The sequence below is a fragment of the Dysidea avara genome, chromosome 5, assembly GCF_963678975.1.
Source record: "Dysidea avara chromosome 5, odDysAvar1.4, whole genome shotgun sequence".
NCBI lineage: Eukaryota > Metazoa > Porifera > Demospongiae > Dictyoceratida > Dysideidae > Dysidea > Dysidea avara.
In genome coordinates, this window is record NC_089276.1 from 7,118,050 (window position 1) to 7,140,664 (window position 22,615).

At 36.4% G+C, this 22,615-nt stretch overlaps 1 protein-coding gene across 1 annotated transcript in view; it reads right to left on the reverse strand.

Moving 5' to 3' along the window:
- Positions 1-22,615, reverse strand: part of LOC136256605 (uncharacterized) — a 118,064-nt gene that overhangs the window by 33,534 nt on the left and 61,915 nt on the right. Inside the window, exons 31-44 of the mRNA XM_066049588.1 lie at positions 17,514-17,798; positions 17,191-17,463; positions 15,752-15,814; positions 15,425-15,700; positions 14,819-15,081; positions 14,041-14,281; positions 13,890-13,987; positions 12,887-12,994; positions 11,340-11,421; positions 9,206-9,316; positions 8,796-9,075; positions 6,067-6,130; positions 5,051-5,122; positions 630-762 (exon numbers count right to left, since the gene is read on the reverse strand). Coding sequence (XP_065905660.1) covers positions 630-762; positions 5,051-5,122; positions 6,067-6,130; positions 8,796-9,075; positions 9,206-9,316; positions 11,340-11,421; positions 12,887-12,994; positions 13,890-13,987; positions 14,041-14,281; positions 14,819-15,081; positions 15,425-15,700; positions 15,752-15,814; positions 17,191-17,463; positions 17,514-17,798 — 2,349 coding nt within the window. The remainder of the gene's footprint in view (positions 1-629; positions 763-5,050; positions 5,123-6,066; positions 6,131-8,795; positions 9,076-9,205; positions 9,317-11,339; positions 11,422-12,886; positions 12,995-13,889; positions 13,988-14,040; positions 14,282-14,818; positions 15,082-15,424; positions 15,701-15,751; positions 15,815-17,190; positions 17,464-17,513; positions 17,799-22,615) is intronic.

A 22,615-nucleotide genomic window follows, 5' to 3' on the forward strand; every position in this document is an offset into this window, starting at 1 on the left:
CCGATAATTGGCTCCCAATTATTTCACTCAAATACACACTAACATTTGAGTAGCTTTTGAGTGCTGAACACACCAATCACTGTAATTTGGTGACTGGGTCTTGGTATAATGCATTTTGTTATGCATCAATAGTCACCCACATAAATCAATAAGAATTTAATGTCAATCACACAAGCACATGTGCTTCGAGATATTTACTGTTATAAAGCCATGCCTAAATAGTGGAATTCAATTGTACCAATCCAATTATTGTCAATTATTGGTGACCAATAAACTGGTGATCAAAATTTTGTAGGTGCACAGCTCTACTTTTAGCACATGAATTTATAATTATCACTGCAACCATTTCTTGACGACCACCCTTTGCTACCACATCTTTTTTCAAATTAGCATCTGGGCCTTGTATTCCTTCCTGCTGGATTACAATATCACAATTAGTTTGTGATGTTTTTGCTAGAAATTAATTGACATTAATGTCACAGCAGCTTCTTGGCTGCCACCCTTGGATGTCACACCTTTTCAAACTAGATTATTTTGATGGCTGCACCCTTATTCACAGCTTGGCTATTATCAAGAGTATAATATACTCTTGATAATATCTAATAAATGTTGTGGTACATGTAAATTACCAATATTATTAGTAGCTCTGATAGTTTGATTGCCGGTATCATTTATAGTTCTACTAAACAGAACTCCAATTTCCTCTGTATTCATCAGCAGTCTTTCACCAACTGAAACTGGTTGTGTTGCATTTTGTGGTTGCTACATAATAAACACGGAGTAACATAATAATGAATATTTTATTATTATTTTTATCTACTGTGCTAGTTTAGCAACAAAGACTAATACCTAGCCATCAGCTAAGAGCACATACAATTGTAAGGAAATTAGGTAAACTGAATAGGGACTGTTACAACAAAGAATGCCAAAAAGGAGATCATCATTCGACATGCAAATTTAACATAGTATGGTTAAAGTAGAGATTAAATCAATTTTGTATATCAGGTATAATTTCCCTTGTTTCAACACTGTTTATCACAACGATCCCTATAGCTTATAATATAATTCTTACACTTGTTTGTACAAGTTTTTGTAGAATCATTTATCATTACCAAACTCCATCAAAGTAAACCAGATGTATGTATTTGGTTAAAACTGCACTGTGAAATATGTGCCCACAATATTACCAGCACATAATGCAGCTATGTATGTTCTGTCAATTCTACAGCCTTAACTATGGAGAACTATACACAGAATGCACAAATGAGAGGCTATATTATTTATGTACTTGTAAAACTATTTAATTGTTTGATGTAGTAGCTCTCAATACCTATATGTCTGTCGTGTTGGAATATTGGAATGCTAATTTTTCAATTATCTTTCTGTTGCATTTTCTATTGTTATATAATTATATTTATTTAATTATTTATTTACTTCCCACCCACTAGCAACACCTCCACATTCTGTGATTTGAAACATGATTCCCTAAATGCAGGAGTTATTAATCTGAATCCAAAAGCACAATTTACATCATGACAGTCTATACAGCCCATGCTATCCCATGCTACGTGCATTACATACAACAATCACACATATGTGACCCAGTCTGGGAAAACCAGTCTTATCACCTATTTAAAAGGATCGAGAAATGCCGATTTTAGGTATTTAGTGTGTTGTAGTTTGCCAATAGTTGAAGCTATGTGTACCAAATTTTCACACATTCTATACCACTTCCAGAGCATCTACTGTGCAAGTAGCTAGCAGCCAAGTTTCCACCATTTTAGATAGTTTTTAAACTGAGGTTGATTGTATCAGGCGAGCTCCAAGGAAGAAACTGATTTAAATGAAAAATCGAATCTACATAAACACAAAGCTACTTGAATAAACTGTCTAATTTCACAATCAAAATCAGCTAGACTTGAGTGGTCTGCTTTTGCTGGCAGCTGAAATCGAATCAAATTGAATCTGCTGACATGGACAATAAGACTGGTTTTCCCAGATCCAGTCACATCATACAGTACGATAGTACTGTATATTAGGGACATCGAAGGTGTGGGGGCAATCTGTGATATAATATAACCCAAAAACCTGCCACGATTTTTCCTCACAATGACATGACAGTATGGCCATACCAAACAAATCTTATGTTTCATGGATTATTTTCCCCTCAAAGGTGACCCGGCAGGTCGAAAAATAAAAAAAGGAAAAAAGAATGGTGCCTGTCAAGTTTATAAACTAACGGAATTAGAGTTTATGTATAATATTGATTTTATCATATGCTGTAGCCTCAAGTGGATCATGAGCACATGGAGTAAATAATAAGGCTATAGGGATGACAAGTACAATGATGGCATCAAGAAAACAGTTCAGATTACATTGTATAGCTAGAAACATAATTATACTGTTTATCGAATATAATATTATGTAAGTTAGATCCATCCATGTGTGGAATTAAAGGTATTAACAAATTCAAGTTTAATATAAGTTAACGTCACATGTCAGAACACATATACAGCAATGTTTACAAATAAATAACCTACAAACACTGATAGGTGCCTCCATAGCTACTTCGTGGACGTCAACAAACTTTTCATCTGCAGAAATCACCGCCCTTTTCACTCTTTCCTCTTCCAATTCCGGTGCGACTTTTCTAACAAGAGCTCCAAACGTTTCTTCGCAGGAACATTGTACTATCACTCTATTCTTAATAATTACTAAGCCTTACTTTAATACAACACTCAACCACTCATTTAAGGACGAGTTTATCGACAAAGAACATTCACCAGCCATGTTGAAATGGTCACATGATTTAAATTTATTTTTGGAAACCGGAAATTGTGACCCGCCGCATCCGTGAAACATAAAATTTATTTGTCATGGCCTATTGGTTGGGTAAAACCAAGCCCAAAAGTGTCTTCAGATCGACCCGAAACATTTGCGCCAAGTAGCTACAGAATTTAGAAAAAAATTATTCAAGAGAATTTTCTACTGCCTGCCTGCCTGCCTGCCTGCCTGCCTGCCTGCCTGCCTGCCAGCCTGCCTGCCTGCCTGCCTGAAGCATAGCAGAAAAGTGGCTACAGCTACAGCCCTAATTTTTTCGCAGAAACATTTCTAGTTTGCTTAAGAAAAAACCTTTGGTATATTGATAAGCATACAATGCTTGCGCTATTGTCTTACCTTTTATTCTTCTTTACCATGGCCATCAGTCAAGGTTCTACCGCTGAGTGTTAATAGACTACAGTATGGCTTCCATACCAGTGTATATTGCATCAAAGTATTTGAATACATGTGGTCGCCGATTGCACCAAAAACACACGTGTACGTGACTCGTTGATATCGATCAGAGAGAGCAACTCACGGCAAACTATAAAGCAATGTGTAAGTCAATAAATGTGACTGGATTTTGGAAAAACGATCCAAATCGCACATTAGAAGTTTTGAGATAAACGGTTTTAAAGAATTGAAGCCAGCATAAGTCTCCAAGGATAGCAAGCACGCATATGAAATTTACACAAAAGATGCATCAATCTGTTACCTTTCAGGCCACTTCCAGTACTTGTAGCTGTCTGTAGAGTTTCCCGCCAAATAAGATAGAAAATCTGAGCAGTTGGATGAGCGAAATGGAGGCAGGCCACGATTGGAGTCCAGACACGAGATTACAGGGCTGTGCTGGCTCCTTAGTGGCTGATATGTTACAAAATCAACACAGAAAACGTCTGGCCAACATTATAAGGCTGTCCACCAGTAAACCACTGATTCTTGCCTCAAAATGGAGGCAGGCCACGATTGGAGTCCAGACACAAGATTACAGGGCTGTGCTGGCTACTTAGTGGCTGCTATGTAGCAAAATCAACAGAGAAAACATCTGGCCAACATTATATTATAAGGCTGTCCACCAGTAAACCACTGATTCTTGCCTCAAAATGGAGGCAGGCCACGATTGGAGTCCAGACACGAGATTACAGGGCTGTGCTGGCTCCTTAGTGGCTGATATGTAGCAAAATCAACAGAGAAAACGTCTGGCCAACATTATAAGGCTGTCCACCAGTAAACCACTGATTCTTGCCAAGCCAGGTCCTTCACAAAGCCTGAAACTGCCATTTGAGCACTCCACACCACCCAGAAAGGACATCTGTTAAAACCAGCCTCGAGTAGTTTGAGTAGTACTGAGGGTCAAAACTAGTAGTATGATAGTGTAGCTATCCACTGGTGGTGTTAATTTGATTTTGCCTGATGTGCGATTCGGATCGGTTTTGTAAAATCTGGTCACAAATATAGTTTATTTAGTAACAATGTTAAACTGATTCGGGTCATCCAGGTTCTGTTTTACAGATTATTTGGGTCTGACCCCACGTGCTAAATTAAATGTGGATGTGTTACTACACGTCATAGTGTAGCTCTGCTTCCATGAGCCACGCCCACTTATGTAAATTACAGTCTGTAGACATATGGTAGCCACGTCCATTTATCAGTGTGTAGGTATGCACGAATCCATGCCCACTTATGTAAATTACTGTCTGTATACATATAGTAGCCACGTCCATTATTGTCTGCAGGCTTATGTAGAGCCACGCCCACTGATCAGTTGTTATTGTATGAGTCATAATCTAGTATAATAGTGCTGTGAGTAACTCAGCAGATATTTAGTGGTCATGAGCTTGCAAAAAAACTTCACAAATAAGTATAAGAAAAAATTTGGAATTTTAAATTAGATTAGGGACAGTGTATAATGCTGCAATAAAAGTACTGACATAAGCTGGATCGGAGTAGTACATAATGTCCAAATACTGTAAAACAATAAGAAGTGAATATCCCTACTGTGCATTGAGTGTAGCACAGTAGGGATATTCACTTCTTATTGTTTTACAGTATTTGGACATTACGTACTACTCCGATCCAGCTTGTTTCAGTACTTTTTATTGCAGCATTATACACCGTCCCTAATCTAATTTAAAATTCCAAATTTTTTCTAAATTCCAATTTTTTTCTTATACTTGTATATGTACACAATAATAATTATCTTTTTGTGAACTTCAAAATTTCAACAAACCTCATCTATCATCTCCTCAAATGAAACATCATTTCTTTCATCAAACAAACTGTCCAACACATTTATGGCATCCTGAAGCAGAAATAACTAATAAGTACAAACCACTACTGTGAATCAGTCAGTCACGTAACTATGTCAACAACAAAATACAGGTATATACCTAGTTAGCTGGAGCTGTCTGATTACCTAGTATGTAGCAACAATGGACCTTATCCGCAATGACGTCAAAGCACAAAATGGTGGCCAATAGTGTAGGCACTTTTGTACAGAGGGTATTGGGAGAGGTGGCTGTTCGCTATGTTAACGTTTACATACTGCAGCAAGGGGCAAGGTGAGGCATACATACTTAATTACAAGACAAATGCGTGTGGTTTTGTGTTGATAGCAAACTTAAGTCTGGTTTCGTCTGATGGGACTATTTTGCATCACCACATCATGCTAACTAGCCTTTTACCTTTATTATCCAATAGTTCCATGGCGTGAAATCCGCAAACAAAGCTCATTTTAGTGATTACGTACGAAGTTCCCACACTAAACATGGCCATTTTGTCAATCATGATGTCATTGCGGATAAGGTCCATAGACTTTCATCATCATTACTCTTGATTGAATATGCACAATGTTAGAAGCTATAGTAATATTTTTGCTCTATAGGATATTAGTGCAATTCTAAACCTTTCTTTAGGTGTATTTTAAGTCCATAAGTGGAGTTATGAAGAAGATAGCTTGCAAAAATTATAGATATTTTTGCTTAAAATTTTTTTCTCTGTAGGATATAAATCCAATATCTCTCTATAAACATTAAGTCACAATACAAGTTAGTACAGACTATATAGAAATTTATTCTATCTATGTGGTACAAGGAAGCAGTATAATTAAGTAGCCATAATTTCCAGTATGGGAGAAGAAATAAATAAATGTGACAGAAAGCCGGGATTTCAACCATTCCAAAAGGTGATAGATGGGATGGCCATTTATATATACACAACTAAAACACTACAACTGTATGAACAAACCTCAACCACATTCTCTAGCACAGCCTGATCCAGCTCATCCGATTCAATGACAATTGTAGTCACCCTGTATGTTACAAAAATAAATATATTCAAGTATTTAAGTGTACTCCATAAGATACTGTGGCATTATATATTTGACATACTGTACATACACACACTGATATAATACAGTACAGTAGTGCATGGGTGCTTCACAAGAAATATTGACCAGAAAGCAGCTTCACAATCACAATGTTTTCATAGTGCCTTGGCAGTATTGGTTAGGTACCAATCTGAAAGTGTCTTCAGTGTGACCCAACTATTTTTATTTAGTGGAATTTCTGATGATGACTAACTGACTGACTGACTGACTGACTGATTGACTGACTGACTGACTGACTGACTGACTGACTGACTGACTGACGCCTTCAGACCAGCACTATTTGAGGCTTAATTTTTTATTGCAGTATACTGCAGACATTAATTGCTTCAACCTAACAGATGCCTTTTAGCATGTTGCATTATGTACAATGGACACATCACAGACCTACCTTTGACTTCCTTTGTGTCCCATTTCCTTTTTATCACAGTACAAGTGTCATTATTAGTGCATATTTTGGCTTTCCTGTGCTGATTATCATGTTTATAACAGGAATATCCTCCATAATTATGTTTTGTACTGACTGGATTGCACTTTTTGTACTGTTCTGTACTTGTAATGCTGTGTAACAGCCTGAAGATAGTTAAAAATAAAGTGTGATGGTGATTTCACTTATTATATTTGCGGTGTGTGTTTAGAAACACAATTAATTTTACAATATGTATGGTGCCATAATTTCTTTTGATGCATTAGGTGCTGGTTCATCAGTCATAATTATGTCACAAAAAAGGAACCAAACAAGTACAAGGAAAACAAAATTATTAGTTCTATTAAGGCTAGGATTATAGAAATAAAGTTATGGAACAAGGCTACATCTGCACATATATTAGTGGACATTAACCATAATTTGCTTTATTTTCATGCAAAAAATTTTCGTGATAACAATTTTTGTGTATAAATATTTCTGTATGATTTATGTGAGTGACTGCTCTATTAGAGTAATTCGATCTTATGTAAATATTTTCGTGCAAGAAATTTTCATGCAAGTTTTTGCATACGAAATTATTTTACAAGCATATTATGGTAATTTCTACTTCAGTCTGTAGTGCCAGGATTTTTCAAACGCAGGGGGTAGGACAAGCCTATGTGAATTTGAAATACTGTAGTATTATGCAAGAATTTCTGTACAAAAAGTAGAGCAAGGGGAGCATATTTCAATTCTACTTTATTTGTTGTTTGCTCGGTGTGATTTTTGATTGAAAAAAAACCCAGCTGTTATCAGTGGAAAATCTAGAAATTCTCAAAGGGGGTTTCGGGTTTGGACATCTGGTACAGTATGTAGGCATTAGTGGAAGTCACTCAACAAGTGTGGCACAATCAGCATGCTCCAACTAGGGGGGTGTTGGGCATGGAAAATTAGTCTTCTGAGATTGAATTTGGTAACGCTTTTGATTGAATAAACACTAGCTATATGAATTACTGCATGGTGTTATTTTATTATCAAATCTAGCAGTGGCAATTCTAAGTTGACTTAAAAGCAAACCATCTGATTGCCACCCACAGGAAAATAATTTTTAAATAGTCAGTGTATAGGGCAAAAAAGGCAACCAAATTACCAGCCAATTAGAGTTAAAAGGAATTAATTTAGGATGCAACAAGTGAATATAAAACACAGCTGAATGCAATGATAATTTTTTGTTAATTGCAATTGGTTGTATATCAACTTTCATTCTTGGCCACTTCAGATATCAGCTGTTTTGGTTTCCAGTTACTTTTACATCAATGGGTGCACCTGTTATACAGCCAAGGTGTTCTTGCATGGATAAAACATTGGTAATTGCAGTTATAGTTGTATTATAAGATTGATTCTTGGCTGCTCCAGATATCAGCTTTTTGAGTTACCATTACTTCTATGAGGTCCATTGGGTTACAGGTACTTGTAGTTTCTTCGACACACCTTTCTTACAGCAAAGGTGTTTTTGGGGTGGATATATATATATATATATATATATATTATAATATGTATTATTGTGTAATCAGTGTTTCTGTTTGATTCAATAGGTCATGTTTCTGGTAACAAAAAACAAAAAGTTTCTGTGGTATTAAGATAAGAACAAAAATGATGAATTTCCAATGTAAAAATGGCTACCAAATGTCAAATCTGTGATGGCAAAAAAATAGTAAAGTCATATTATAGTAGTAAATTTGATGCTTTTCTTCCAAATTAAAATCACAATATTTCCCTAAGACTAGATCATTCATAGAGCGTCATAGCTATGTATCAAGCAACTAAGGCAATTGTTTTAGCAATAAGACATACAGTTTGAATTTATTATTAGTACTAAGAGATTGAGATACAGTGATAGGACAGTCTGAGTTTATAACGGAGCAATTAAAATTTCCTTGATTCTAATGTATAAGCATAATGATACTAATAATATATTGCTTTACAGAATTGTGGTACAGCTACACATACCGAAAAAACTTTGGCTTGCAAAGGACATACAATTTTGAGAGCCTATAATGCACCAGCACTGGTAGCCTATGTAGTTAACTAATTATCTAACAATTAACTTACAATAACTATAATTGCTTGGTGCAGGAGTCTGATGTATATATAAATAGAACAATTACGAACCTGACCACTTACTCAATGATAGAATCTAAAGTATTAGCAGCTGAGTACACATCATTTGGCAGAAGAGGTTGTGTAGTGTTTGTGATCTCCTGTAGTTCATCAGCAATATCCTCCACAACTTCTGGCATGAATGTTTGTGTCAAGTCTCTATCCTCATTAACAAATCTACTCTCAACAACGTCAGCCAATTCTTCAGCTCTCATTTCAAGTCTTATTTGCTCAACTGTTCTACATTGTGACACATTTGGAGAGCTCCACTGATCATCATCAAGACATCGTCTAGTAGCAAAACCTGTTACAAAAGTAAGAATGTATAGTCTGTCTAGTTTCCTTACATGCAATATGCAAAGTATTACATAAGTATGAAGTCAATATTAAGTGTTCTAATACCATATATGAGCTAGCATACAACTGTACTCTACCTTCAGCTTCACTTCCACCAGGACATTTTTGCTGTGCTACTGCATCAATGTTAGTTTCCGGCCATGTTATGTTCCATGTGGCATCTTGTTCAAGTGGACACCCAATGAACACTGTATCAATATAAATTCAAAAACAAACAGATTCAGAGTAAAATCCAACTATACAGCATTTAGCAAACAGGTGTCAATCACATAAATTATGCGCAGCAGTGAAATTAACCCCAAATTTTACTGGCAGTAGTGAAATATCAGTAAAACATAGTTTTTATCACCCAAAATGCACTCTGTCTTAGAAACCATCATCATTGAAATGAATAATTATTATAGTGGAACCTCAATTATCTGAACACCTTGGGACCAGGGGTGGTCCATATGCCTGAAAAGTCCATATCTCTGAAACCATGTATAGATATCCTCAAAGTAGTAAAAAGAACATTTAAAAAATTAGTATTATCGACTACCCTAATATAACAGCTGCTACTCTAATAGAGCAGCCATTTCCGTAGTTCAGTTAACCAAGAATCCAGATAAGTGGAGTCCGGATAATTGAGGTTCCACTGTATAGGTAACATGGTACTGTTGCCTAGCAATTGCCACTATTATCTGTGGTTACAAGTTGAGCCATAGAAATTACACTTTAACAACCATTGTTTGCCAACCAAGTATTGGTAGCAGTGAATTTTGGATAAATACCACCCTTGCTACATTGACAATGTACTCATGGTATCTACACTGGTGCACCAGATAGTTTAAATGTGGAACTTCAAAAACACTCCATAGGTTGTGTGTGCATTGCTGTAGTTGAACAGGCAGTCAATCAGTATGCACCTATGTACATATTTAGCATTAAATATACATGCAGTTATACATACATACAGTTAAAAGCAAGTGCAAACTATGTTAGCACTGTGAAGTTTTCTTAAGGTTACAGGACAGGATACATTAAATGAAATACATCATTTGCAAATAAACTTGCAGTTTTCTTATGCCAATGTCGTTTGCATCAACTGTCTATCGAGTAATGTAGTCAAATATTTGAATTCTAATAGAATTCAAATATTTACAGTACATGGTGGAAATACGAGTATTTCTTTGTAACTCATTGAAAATTTCTAGCCAAAAATCATACAAACACAGAAGCATGAGGATTTATTTATTTATTTATTTTTATTTTCACACACTTCCAAGATCTAAAGGATAGGAGTGATGAGAGGGTATTTGTGAATAGCTTGTTTAGTTGTTGAAATAATTTATGGCATTTATGTAAGTAATTTCCAAGCTGCCATTACAAGTACTAGAAACCTAATTTTTCACAAGTTACTATTTCGGTCTCTTTACAAGTACTATTGCACTCTGTTTTTTCAAATTTTAATAAACTTGTTTGACAGTCTGGCAAAATATATCGCCATCAGTGAACAAAGTTATGGATTCACTTACAGGTGCACCAGTTTCTATATAAGTGTGTTGTTTCTATGCTAGTGCAATTGACAATTATTACTTTAAATATATACTGGGTGTTCAAAGGTGCTGCTTGGGGTTTAACTCACATATTGCTTGGGCAATATTGTCATGGGAATGTGGTTTTCTCATGGCTTTAATGTCTAACCAGTTTAAAGATATAATATGCTTTGACTCGTTATATTGAACGATACGCAGTTCTACTAACAATTTTGTACAGTTATCTATGTTTTCTTGTATTTGGTACTGTCCACATTTGGTGCTATTATTTTCCTGCCATTTCACACTTGTAACCAGTTGATATACAACTTTATAACATCAAGCCTGCTTTAATTATTTTGCATGCCAGTTGCTTGTTATCGCCTAACATATTTTCAATCCAAGTTTTGGAAAAGAGATTCAAAGCATCATGCATGTGCTTCAGCCTAAATGCTGTGTATTTTTGCATTGAATTCTGCACTATTTTCATTTATAGAAATGTATATTATTATCCTAATAGAGTGTCTGAGTAGCACTCTATGACACTAAGTGACAAGCTGAGATCAGACAGTGCTCAATAAATAAATTACTAACAGGTAATGGCATGATCTCACAACTTTGGTGAACCAAAATATTACTGGGATGCCAATTCAAACTATAAACATGTATCTTACTATTCACTCTTGATGTTGCTGACCTGTAGTATTATCCATCTGAGTACAAAATGATCCACTTTGTTCACCAGTACTAGTGATACTATATATGTCAGGACAGAGATCCTACAGAACAATAATTTTTATTCAATGCAATATTATTAGTTTACACAATCACCCAGGGGCGTATCTAGACCAATTGTGATGCCCGGGCAAACCACTAACCTTGCAAGCAACTAAGTGAGCAACTTGTGGGATGTTCATATGTACACTCATAAAAATATGTTTTTAGTGCAAAGCATAGCTAGCTATTCTGTATAGCTGCTAACTCTATTTGTATGGTGCATGAACGTAAGCATTTATACAGCCTATCTAACTAATCACTACTGAATGATTGCTAACTAATCGATTGTGGGATTTATATGTAGTAGTAGTAATCACGTGCAGCGCCACAACACACTTGTGTGATAATTCCTCCATTGAAGATGTGACATTCACTAAACATGACAATTCATCCACTGACTGGCTCTGCTTCAGTGAACTCAGGTCTACAAAAAAATGGCGGCAAAACTGGCAAAAATCCTGATGATCTCCTATCACTACAACTAATACAATTGTGTTTTAATAATAGCTCACATCACACTCCACTCCTAAATCTGACTCCACACCTTGCTCCACACTGTTTCCCCTTGTGTCATGTTGCATCTAAATAAATTCGGGAGCTATTAGAGGACTCTGGTTAGTGCATTATTATGGACCTCGCACCATCAAACAATAATCAAACAATATCCAACTAACAGCCAACTGTGAACACTCACACGTGGAGAACAAGCGGTGCCATTTTCTGATTTTAACTGAACACGCAGCGCTAATTTGTTTCATATTGCTAATTTGTTTCATATTGTGGTGCACCCTTTTTAGAGAGGGTGCAAGTCAGTACTGGTGCAAGAGTTGATGGCATGCAGAACCCGAGGCAGAAGCTGTCGGCAAATTAATGGTAATGAGGGTGGGGGAGGATTTGTACTAGTAATAGCATGGGTAGCAGTGAAATTTGGGATAAATACCACGAGTGTTGTATTAGAAATGGGGATAAATTTCACTCGGCTTCGCCTCGTGAAATTTATCCCCATTTCCAATATAACACTTGTGCGAAGCCTCGTGAAATTTATCCCCATTTCCAATACAACACTCGTGGTATTTATCTCAAATTTCACTGCTATACCCATGCTATTCCCAGTTAATACCATACTCGCTGCATATATACATGCTGTGCATTAGCGTTGTTGTGTACGCAATTTGTCACTATGTACTAAACATGCGTAAACACTAATTGGTGCTACATTGTTAACATAAATTCTAGCCAATGAAATTGCAATTACAACTTTTTCACTGCTACCAGTGAAATACGGGATAAATTTCACTGCTACTATTGAGACTTTTATATGGGCAGTGAAATAGGTATGGTATTAATGTGCTAAACATGATATTTTGAGTGGCTGTGTGACCCAACCATTTTCTGATGCCTGGGCAAAGTGAAAGTGATGCTCAGGCATTTTTTTATTCCCGGGTGTAGTTATGCCACTGCAATCACCTGTACACATTGAGGTTGATCACAGCCCAAGCTGACATCAGGAAATCCATCACTGTCTGAGTCTAATCCACACACACTACCATCACCAACATAAGTGGGACTGTTACACTATAAAATATAACATGACTTAGGTGTTAACTGATGAAGTATCAGGCCCGTAGCCAGGAATTTTGAAAGGGGGGTTCTTTTTGACCAAAAGTGGACCTTTACTTGCATGATGATTAATAAAGGTACTGAATCTAGGGGGTCTGGGGGCATGCCCCCCCAGAAAATTTTTTGAAAACAGATACTAAAAGGTTGAATTTAGTGGCATTTCAGTCAATAAAAATAACAATTTTTTTTAGGTAAACTGAAGACCAGCTGTATGAATGATATCTGGAATAATATCTCTACTGCTACTGTAATTATACCATCTGCACATGCATGTGTCTAAATATAATATATTGGAATGTCACAATGAATAAGAATGGGAAAGATTGAGCACTCTGCCATGATCAACAGGGGCAGTGTAGCAGAACAAAGGGTGTCTTAAACAATGAAATTTACACATTGCATGGAGTTGAAGCATGGATGCTATTCGTGGGCTCTGCATGGAGGGGCTTGTCCACCAAAATCTTATATTTTAATGAAAGCTCGGCTTAGACAATCTACATGTAAATTAAGTAGCTTTTAAAAGAAAATGTAATTGTGACTGTTCTATTAGAGTGGTTGTTCTATTAGAGTGGTTGACTGCTCTATTAGAGTATCTCGATCTTGCATTGCATTTAATGCAAGCACTGAATGAGTTACTCGGAGCACTTATTTTAGCCTCTTATTATAGTGGTATCTAGTAAACTGTAGCTAATGGGCTTTTGCTCCTGAAAATTTGGACTTGTATACTAAAATTGTGGACCTTTTTGCTAAAATTGTGGACCTTTTACTGAAATTGTGGACCTTTTTTCCAAGAGGGCGGTTCTTCAGAACCCCCCGAACCCCCCCTGGCTACGGGCCTGAGTATACTCACTATACAACTTTGGGAACTACACAAACATGGTGGGGTACTAGGTCCAGTACACACTGTTTGTATTGAAGTCTCAGCACTTAGAACACAGGAGCAACTTGCTGTATACATTTAACAAAAATTCATACACATTATTTTCACAAAATGCACTTACAATTTGGCTGAAAAGCTACCACATTAAATCCTTCATCAGTGAGATCAACACCAACCGGGAAAATTGTAGCTGTGTTTTGTTTCAAACGGTTTTCAATATCTTCCACATTATTGAAAGTAACTGACATTAACTGAACATTGAATGATAACATAAAACTTATTAGCTGTGAGTTGTAGCTCCAGGACATATTGACACTATTAATTATGTCAATGGTAGAATTTACTAGAAGTTGACTATAAACCTGAAAATAACACATACACATATCACAGCGATGAATAATGATACTATACAAATGACTGTAAATTTTAACATATTATTCAAGAGCAAAAAGGGTGTGGCCTTCTATAGCCTGGGTGAAAAAAGTTGTCAGACAAAGGTGGCAGCCAAGAAATGGCTGCAATGTAATAAATGTTAACAACGCACACACAGCCATCATTAAAATTTATTAGCATTAACATCACTGCAGCCATTATTTTCTTGGCCGCCACCTTTTATTTTACAACCTTTATCACCCAAGGCTGAACCTTATTTCACAATTTGTCTATTTTGTGTGGATAATAGCATACACCAAAAATACATATAGACATGTAAACAATGTTGTGTGATCACCAATCTTATAATATGTTGGTTCAACAAACACAACGCATCTCCATAACCACAACATACTGGATTTATCAAGCAATGTTTGCATTTAAAAAATTGGCACTAAAAAGAATGTGAGTAATTTTGTTGTAGTCTGAACTAAAATTCTACTTATATGTAGGATTATAATACTAACATTGCTGATGATGGCTGCTGAGTCCCCTGTATATGTGTTATCAGTAGTCACTGTAAAGTACACTACTACAACTGGATAGGAATTCCTGAACATGGTACAATTACTCATATCAACTGATGACCAACTTCCATTATTTAGGCATTGTCTCTCAATGTTCACACCAGAACGAAAACTAGGATGCAATTCTGAACAAGGTTGAGTGACTGATACATTTCGTCTACTGTTGCTCCATAATAAACCTCCGGCAAAGTCATCTACACATGCTACAAAAGAGAGAGATATCCTTGCCACAAGTGCAGTTCCACCCTAATTACCCCTTTGTTAATTAATTAATTAATTAGTTTACTTGTAATGTTCAGTTGCTCCCTTGTAATCTTAACTTTTAATTCTGGGTGCTGATAGCTTTTTTCAGTACACCAGCTGCTGTAATAGTGATTTTAGTTTTAAATAAAGTTATTTATTTAATTAAAACCCAATAGCAAGAGCTAATAACAGTGGGGACTCTTGCCAATAGTTTTTGTTATATGGCAAAAATACAGTCATATAGAATTTCCTGTATATATGTACATAGATTTACACCACACAACTAGCTAAGCACTATGTTACCTGGAATAACGTTTACTGTAATGTTTTGCTCAACCAATATATCTTCAATGGCAGCACGACAAGTGTAAACACCACTGTCCTCCACTCTAGGATTGACAATCATTAAGTTATGATTTAGTAGTGGTGGAGAAAATGAAATATCATCACTTTGTATAACATCTGCTCCATTGTGAGTCCACAACAGAACAACTTCCATTACAGATGGAGCACATGATAAGGTAATGGTATTTCCTTCCAGTAGAGTGATTGATGAAAATGATCTTGTGAGATTTATAACTGAATGCAAAGTTTTGATTTAGTTTTAAAAAAATATGACTATATACATACCTTTTTCTCTTGCTATCATAAGCTGAATGTCCACATTCAGAAGTTGTACATCATCATCTATATCTATAAAAAAGTTAAACTGTTGCAACCATGTTTTGAAATACTAAAAATGTTAAATATGCAAAGCTAATGATTTTTACTTCACTATCACATTAAATTACTACACTATAATTATACAAGTGCCATAAGCCTGTTTGGTCTGCATAGTAATGGCCCAAGGATTTATGTTGGCCTGCATGAGCATTGCTGCCTTGATGAAGGTATACAAGAGACCAGGCTTTTGAGCACTGCAAAAATAATGGTGAATTAGTAAAAATAGCTACTAAACTATATGAATTTGATTTATAACATGCTTTTGAAGGATTGCTGGGTTTTGAGTCACTACTTTCACCATTTTGAAGCCTAAAATAACAATCTAGCATAAAATAAATCCCACCATCCAGATGCTGATATGTTTGCATAAAAGTCTCCATAATTTTTATTATCAAGCTCTGAAATGGCACTAGGATTTTGTAGAAGATACAGGGACCCCTTTCAAAAATAGAGTGCATACTCAAAATCAATTTAAGGAGCAGGGGATGGGTTATACTATGTATTTTGTAGACTAATACAACAGTCAGCCATGCTCTAATAGAACAGTCAGCCATTCTAATACTGCAATTCAGATGTATCATAGAGTATGTTTAGCTGTAAAATGAACCACACATCCACACATTCATCACTTGAAATTCTTGATTTTGTGCCCCAGGAGATGTTGTGGAAAGTACAATATTTTAAACAATATTTTCAGGTGAAAATTAATTTTTGAGAACTTTTTAGAATGATTACAATAATTATGGCTTATTATATACTTTGGCACCGGTAACTGCCCTACATGCAGGATCCTCTCCACATTGAATAAATTTCCTACAAGAACGGCATGTATATAGCTAAGCTAAAGCAATTGTAGTATATATACTGTGTTTATCTCACAAAACTGTGTAGTGCTAGTAGTAACTGTCCTATCATGCAGGTACCAAAATCCAATCTCAAAAGGCTAAACTTTAAGCGGGAGTATGTCCCCAGGCTGTCCTAGATCAAGCTTGTTGAGTGACTTTTATTAATGCCTCCCTAATCAACATCTGTTACATACATAAACCTGAAACTCTTAGATCCATCGCTGTGTTGAATTATGCTCCTAAACTCACAACATTTCTTACTGTTTAAGACGAATACAAATACCAACAGTTCTATAGAGCAGGTATGCTATGAAGAGTATTACCAACAGTTATATGAAGAGTATGTAATGCACAAAACATTTACTAAAGTCTCTATAATGAAAATTTGAGCATACTTATGCATGCACTAGATTAATTAAATCAACATTGCATAAATGTTGGACTGTATTCCCTACGTAAAAAGTCAGTGGAATCAGTAACTAGTTTTGTAGTAATACTAACCTGCTGTAATTGTGTACGTACCCTCATCACCGTCCTGTACTGGTGGAAATGTGTAATGGTACAACTGAAAGTTAACAGGATCTTGTTCAAGTCCATCCACTCCTACTGCAGCACCATTATTATTGGTATGAGTGAACACTAAAGAGTTAGTGACAATATCCTGTTGAGATCTTGTACCATCAGAATCAATTGAAATGATAATACTGATGACTGGACTACTACCCAATGGCACCACCAAACTCTGGTTAGTTAACAATGAGTAGTAAGGATTTTCTGAAATACTGTCATCACTTCAGACCTACATAACTAAATGACTATCTTACCTTTAGTAATAAACACATCTTTGTACAGATATCTGTGATCTGAGTACCGACATCTTAGATATGACATAAAATCATTACTTGGATTTATAAACATTGCTAATGATGAGATATTAAGTACATTTGTGTACTGTCTCTCAACAGTTCCAGTCTGATTGATCATTATCCATTCCACAATATCAAGCATAGTATCGGAGGTACATGTTAAGGTTAACGTGTCATTATTACTAAAATCATTAACTATCGACTGATTCTCAACATTTCCTCCATCACTGATGATAACAATACCTGATGTAAATTGTCCTTCATTAAACAATGGCACAAAAATACTATATTTCTATATACAACTAATTCCATATTTCCTGGTACAAAGCCACATTCAAATAAACACCTGTTTTGATTATTAACTGAGGGCCAAGGAAAATTATTATCTGGTCTCAACTATAGGCCTGGGTCTGGTATATTAAAGGCATCTATTGGTGATTTTAATTCTTTCCCTGCTGCAGTTGTTTCTTCAAGGTTAATGAATGAGGATGTTACTAGTAATCAAATGAGCAATCTGTGCAAGTCCATATGCATCCGAAATGCATGTTTTCCAATCACTTCAGGCCTTCGCTATATACACCTGTTTATAGTAACAACACGCTGCATGAAGTTTTCCATGCTTACTGCTACAATGATTGCTGTTTACCGCAATTCATGTTCAATTAAATATTGGATGTCACTTGGATCTATTCAAAATAAATGCTCAGTCTCAAATAAATATCCTACTTGCAGATAAAAGCCCAGGATTTTAAATGAGGAAATATGGTAATGCATAAATATATATGTAATTAAGTGGGTTTCAGTTGGAGCTATGTGTTTGCTCTCTCATGCAAAATTAACGATAATTATAGTCTCACATATGAAATACAAACTCATTACCAAATAATGCATGGAAATCATACAGTAAGCAAACTAGTGTCAGTAAGGGACACCACAAACCATGGTATAATATCTTAAGTTTCTCAAATATTTCGTTTACTACATTCATTTACAGCTTGACTATAGTATCATTTAAATGTAGTTCAGTTAGTAGGCATCACTAAATAATTGTTTTCGCAATGTGGGAATTCTTTTTCTACACAGCACATTTCAACCACATGACTATACGCCTAAGTATTTATTTTAGCACCTTATGTTACTTTAGGCATCTACTTGGTTTAAAATGGTATCACTACAACCAGCAAAACCCACAATCACTTCTTTTTGTGCCCACAATTTAAACTCACAAATGATGTTTGCAAACCTCTGTATAAAAAAATAATGTGGTGAATGCAGGTTTATCTTCCTTCACCTATTAGGTGAGCATACCTGTGGTTTGAGGTACATGCCTAATATATAACTGGGTGCTTGTTGAAGCTTCACATGATTATGGTCTATGTACAGTTCTGAAGCCAAATAAATGATTAGTTCTGGAATAGTCTGGCTGGAGACCAGAATATTTTATTGTGCTTGCTACTGTTTGTGATGTCATGCATGAATCCATGCTGTCTGCAAACTTATGTGTAGCCATACCCACTAAATGAGTGTGAGTTCTAGTCTAGAGTTACAGCAGGCAGCTTCTGTTGTGACCCACACTGGAGCCATGCTAATTTATTATTAGTAAGGTGTGTTTAAGTAGTATGAACTACAAAGCCACACTTGGTTTCTTGAACCTACTTAACAACTGCTATCAAAAGCTTGGACACAAGATATGAAAATAATTTTAAATTTGGTGGCTTAGTGACTAATCACCAATTTAACAAATTTAGTTTATCACCAAATTTTGTCGTTGTATGGTATTTGTCTCTCACCTACTCTTTTACGTGCTATATTCAACATGTAGCATTCGCAGCAGTGTCTAAACTCTTACTTATATATATATATATATATATTATGTACCACTTTCACACCTCAGATCAAAGGAAAGCCAGTGCATATATATCACATATATATCATATTGCACTGACTCAAAATGTTAATGAGATATACGCAATGCCACCAGTGTGTATATCAAGACACACGATAGTGTGTCGTGCGGCCCAAGAAGCCGGCGCGCCACACCGTGAGTATATTAACAGGAAGAAAGAAAACGCAATTTTCACACCTATGTAGCTCTGTGATCCCTTATCCGATTGGAACCAAATTTGCTGGAGACGTGCCGCCCAGTTAGGGTAGTCTACATACCAAATGTGAAGAAAATCGCTCCAGCCATTTCCGAGATACGAGCGAACAAAATTTCGTTTTAATTTCTTCGTTTTTTTCTTCTTCTTCATCTTCTTCATTTCGCACACTTCGCAAAATTCGCCATAAAACACGAATGCGTGCTCGGATTTGGCTGAAATTTGGCACACTTAAAGGGCTCATTAAGGCGGATCTCCGTACCAACTTTGGTAGGAATCCGATGAACATTCACGGAGTTATGACCGATTATTTGCGTAAAATAAGGTCGAAGGTCTGTCACGCCTACAGGGTAAACGCCTTGGAGGAATCAGTTGAAAATTGATATGTAGATGGAGCAACCATCGTAGGAGTGCCTTTTTGTGGTTTGAAAGGAATCGGGATAAAGACCATGGAGATATGATACGAAACCCAACCTGTGTCAAAATTACGCGATCAATTTTTATGAATAAAAAAACTATTAGTTTTCGTATCTACCAGGCAAACCGCTTAGAGGAACGAGCTGAAAATCAGTATGTAGCTGGAATAATCATCATAGAAAGTACTTGCAGTAGTAGAGAAGAATCGGATTACAAATCACTGAGTTATGATTCGAAAGGCAACTAGGTGCAGCAAATGCGAGATCGAGATACTCTAATAGAACAGTCACCCTAATAAAGCATTCAGCTGCATTTATAATTTACTCAGCTATATTACATTGTAAGTTATTCTGTAGGGAATTCAGCTACAAACAAGTCACCCTGTAGTCAGATCAGCTAGAAGAAGGTACCTAATAGAGAGTTCAGCTACAAATAAGCCATCATGTAGAGAATTCAGCTACAAAGAAATTGCCCTGTAGAGAGATCAGCTAGGAGAAGTTACCTTGTAGAGAGTTCAGTTACAAAGAAACAATCATGCAAAGAGTTTAGCTACAAACAAATCACCCAGTAAAAAGTTCCGCTATGAACAGATCACACTGTAGAGAGTTCAGTTAGAAACAAGTCATCCTGTAGAGAGATCAGCTAGAAGAAGTCGCCTTGTAGAGAGTTCAGTTACAAAGAAACAATCATGCAAAGAGTTTAGCTGCAAACAAATCACCCAGTAGAAAGTTCCGCTATTAACAGATCACACTGTAGAGAGTTCAGTTAGAAACAAGTCATCCTGTAGATAGATCAGCTAGAAGAAGTCACTTTGTAGAGAGTTCAGCTACAAAGAAACCACCATGTAAAAGAGTTCAGCTGCAAACAAATCACCTGTAGAGAATTCAACTACAAACAAATCACCCTGTAGAAAGATCAGCTACAAACAAGTCACCCTGTAGAGAGATCAGCTAGAAACAAGTCATCCTGTAGAGAGTTCAGCTAGAAGAAGTTACATTGTACAGAGTTCAGCTACAAAGAAACTACCATGTAGAGAGTTCAGCTGCAAATAAATCGCCCTGTAGAAAGATCAGCTAGAACAAGTTACCTTGTAGAGAGTTCAGCTACAAACAAATTACCCTGTAGAGAGTTCAGCTACAAAGAAACTACCATATAGAGAGTTCAGCTGCAAACAAATTGCCCTGTAGAGAATTCAGCTACAAACAAATCACCCTGTAGAAAAGTAGATCAGCTAGAAGAAGTTACCTTGTAGAGAGTTCAGCTACAAACAAATCACCCTGTAGAGAGTTCAGCTACAAACAAGTCACCATGTAGAGAGTTCAGCTAGAAGAAGTTACATCATAGAGAGTTCAGCTACAAAGAAACTACCATGTAGAGAGTTCAGCTGCAAACAAATCGCCCTGTAGAGAATTCAGCTACAAACATATCACCCTGTAGAAAGATAAGCTAGAAGAAGTTACCTTGTAGAGAGTTCAGCCACAAACAAATCACCCTGTAGAGAGTTCAGCTACAAACAAGTCACCCTGTAGAGAGATCAGCTAGAAACAAGTCATCCTGTAGAGAGTTCAGCTAGAAGAAGTTACATTGTACAGAGTTCAGCTACAAAGAAACTACCATGTAGAGAGTTCAGCTGCAAGCAAATCGCCCTGTAGAGAATTCAGCTACAAACAAATCACCCTGTAGAAAGATCAGCTAGAAGAAGTTACCTTGTAGAGTGTTCAGCTACAAACAAATCACCCTGTAGAGAGTTCAGCTACAAAGAAACTACCATATAGAGAGTTCAGCTGCAAACAAATTGCCCTGTAGAGAATTCAGCTACAAACAAATTACCCTGTAGAAAGGTCAGCTAGAAGAAGTTACCTTGTAGAGAGTTCAGCTACAAACAAATCACCCTGTAGAGAGTTCAGCTACAAACAAGTCACCCTGTATAGAGATCAGCTAGAAACAAGTCATCCTGTAGAGAGTTCAGCTAGAAGAAGTTGCATTGTAGAGAGTTCAGCTACAAAGAAGCTACCATGTAGAGAGTTCAGCTGCAAACAAATTGCCCTGTAGAGAATTCAGCTACAAACAAATCACCCTGTAGAAAGGTAGCTAGAAGAAGTTACCTTGTAGAGAGTTCAGCTACAAACAAATCACCCTGTAGAGAGTTCAGCTACAAACAAGTCACCCTGTATAGAGATAAGCTAGAAACAAGTCATCCTGTAGAGAGTTCAGCTAGAAGAAGTTACCTTGTAGAGAGTTCAGCTACAAACAAATTAACCTTGTAGAGAGTTCAGCTACAAACAAGTCACCCTGTAGAGAGATCAGCTAGAACCTGTAGAGAGTTCAGCTAGAAGAAGTTACATTGTAGAGAGTTCAGCTACAAAGAAACTACCATGTAGAGAATTCAGCTACAAACAAATCACCCTGTAGAAAGGTCAGCTAGAAGAAGTTACCTTGTAGAGAGTTCAGCTACAAACAAATCACCCTGTAGAGAGTTCAGCTAGAAACAAGTCACCCTGTAGAGAGATCAGCTAGAAACAAGCCACCCGTAGAGAGTTCAGC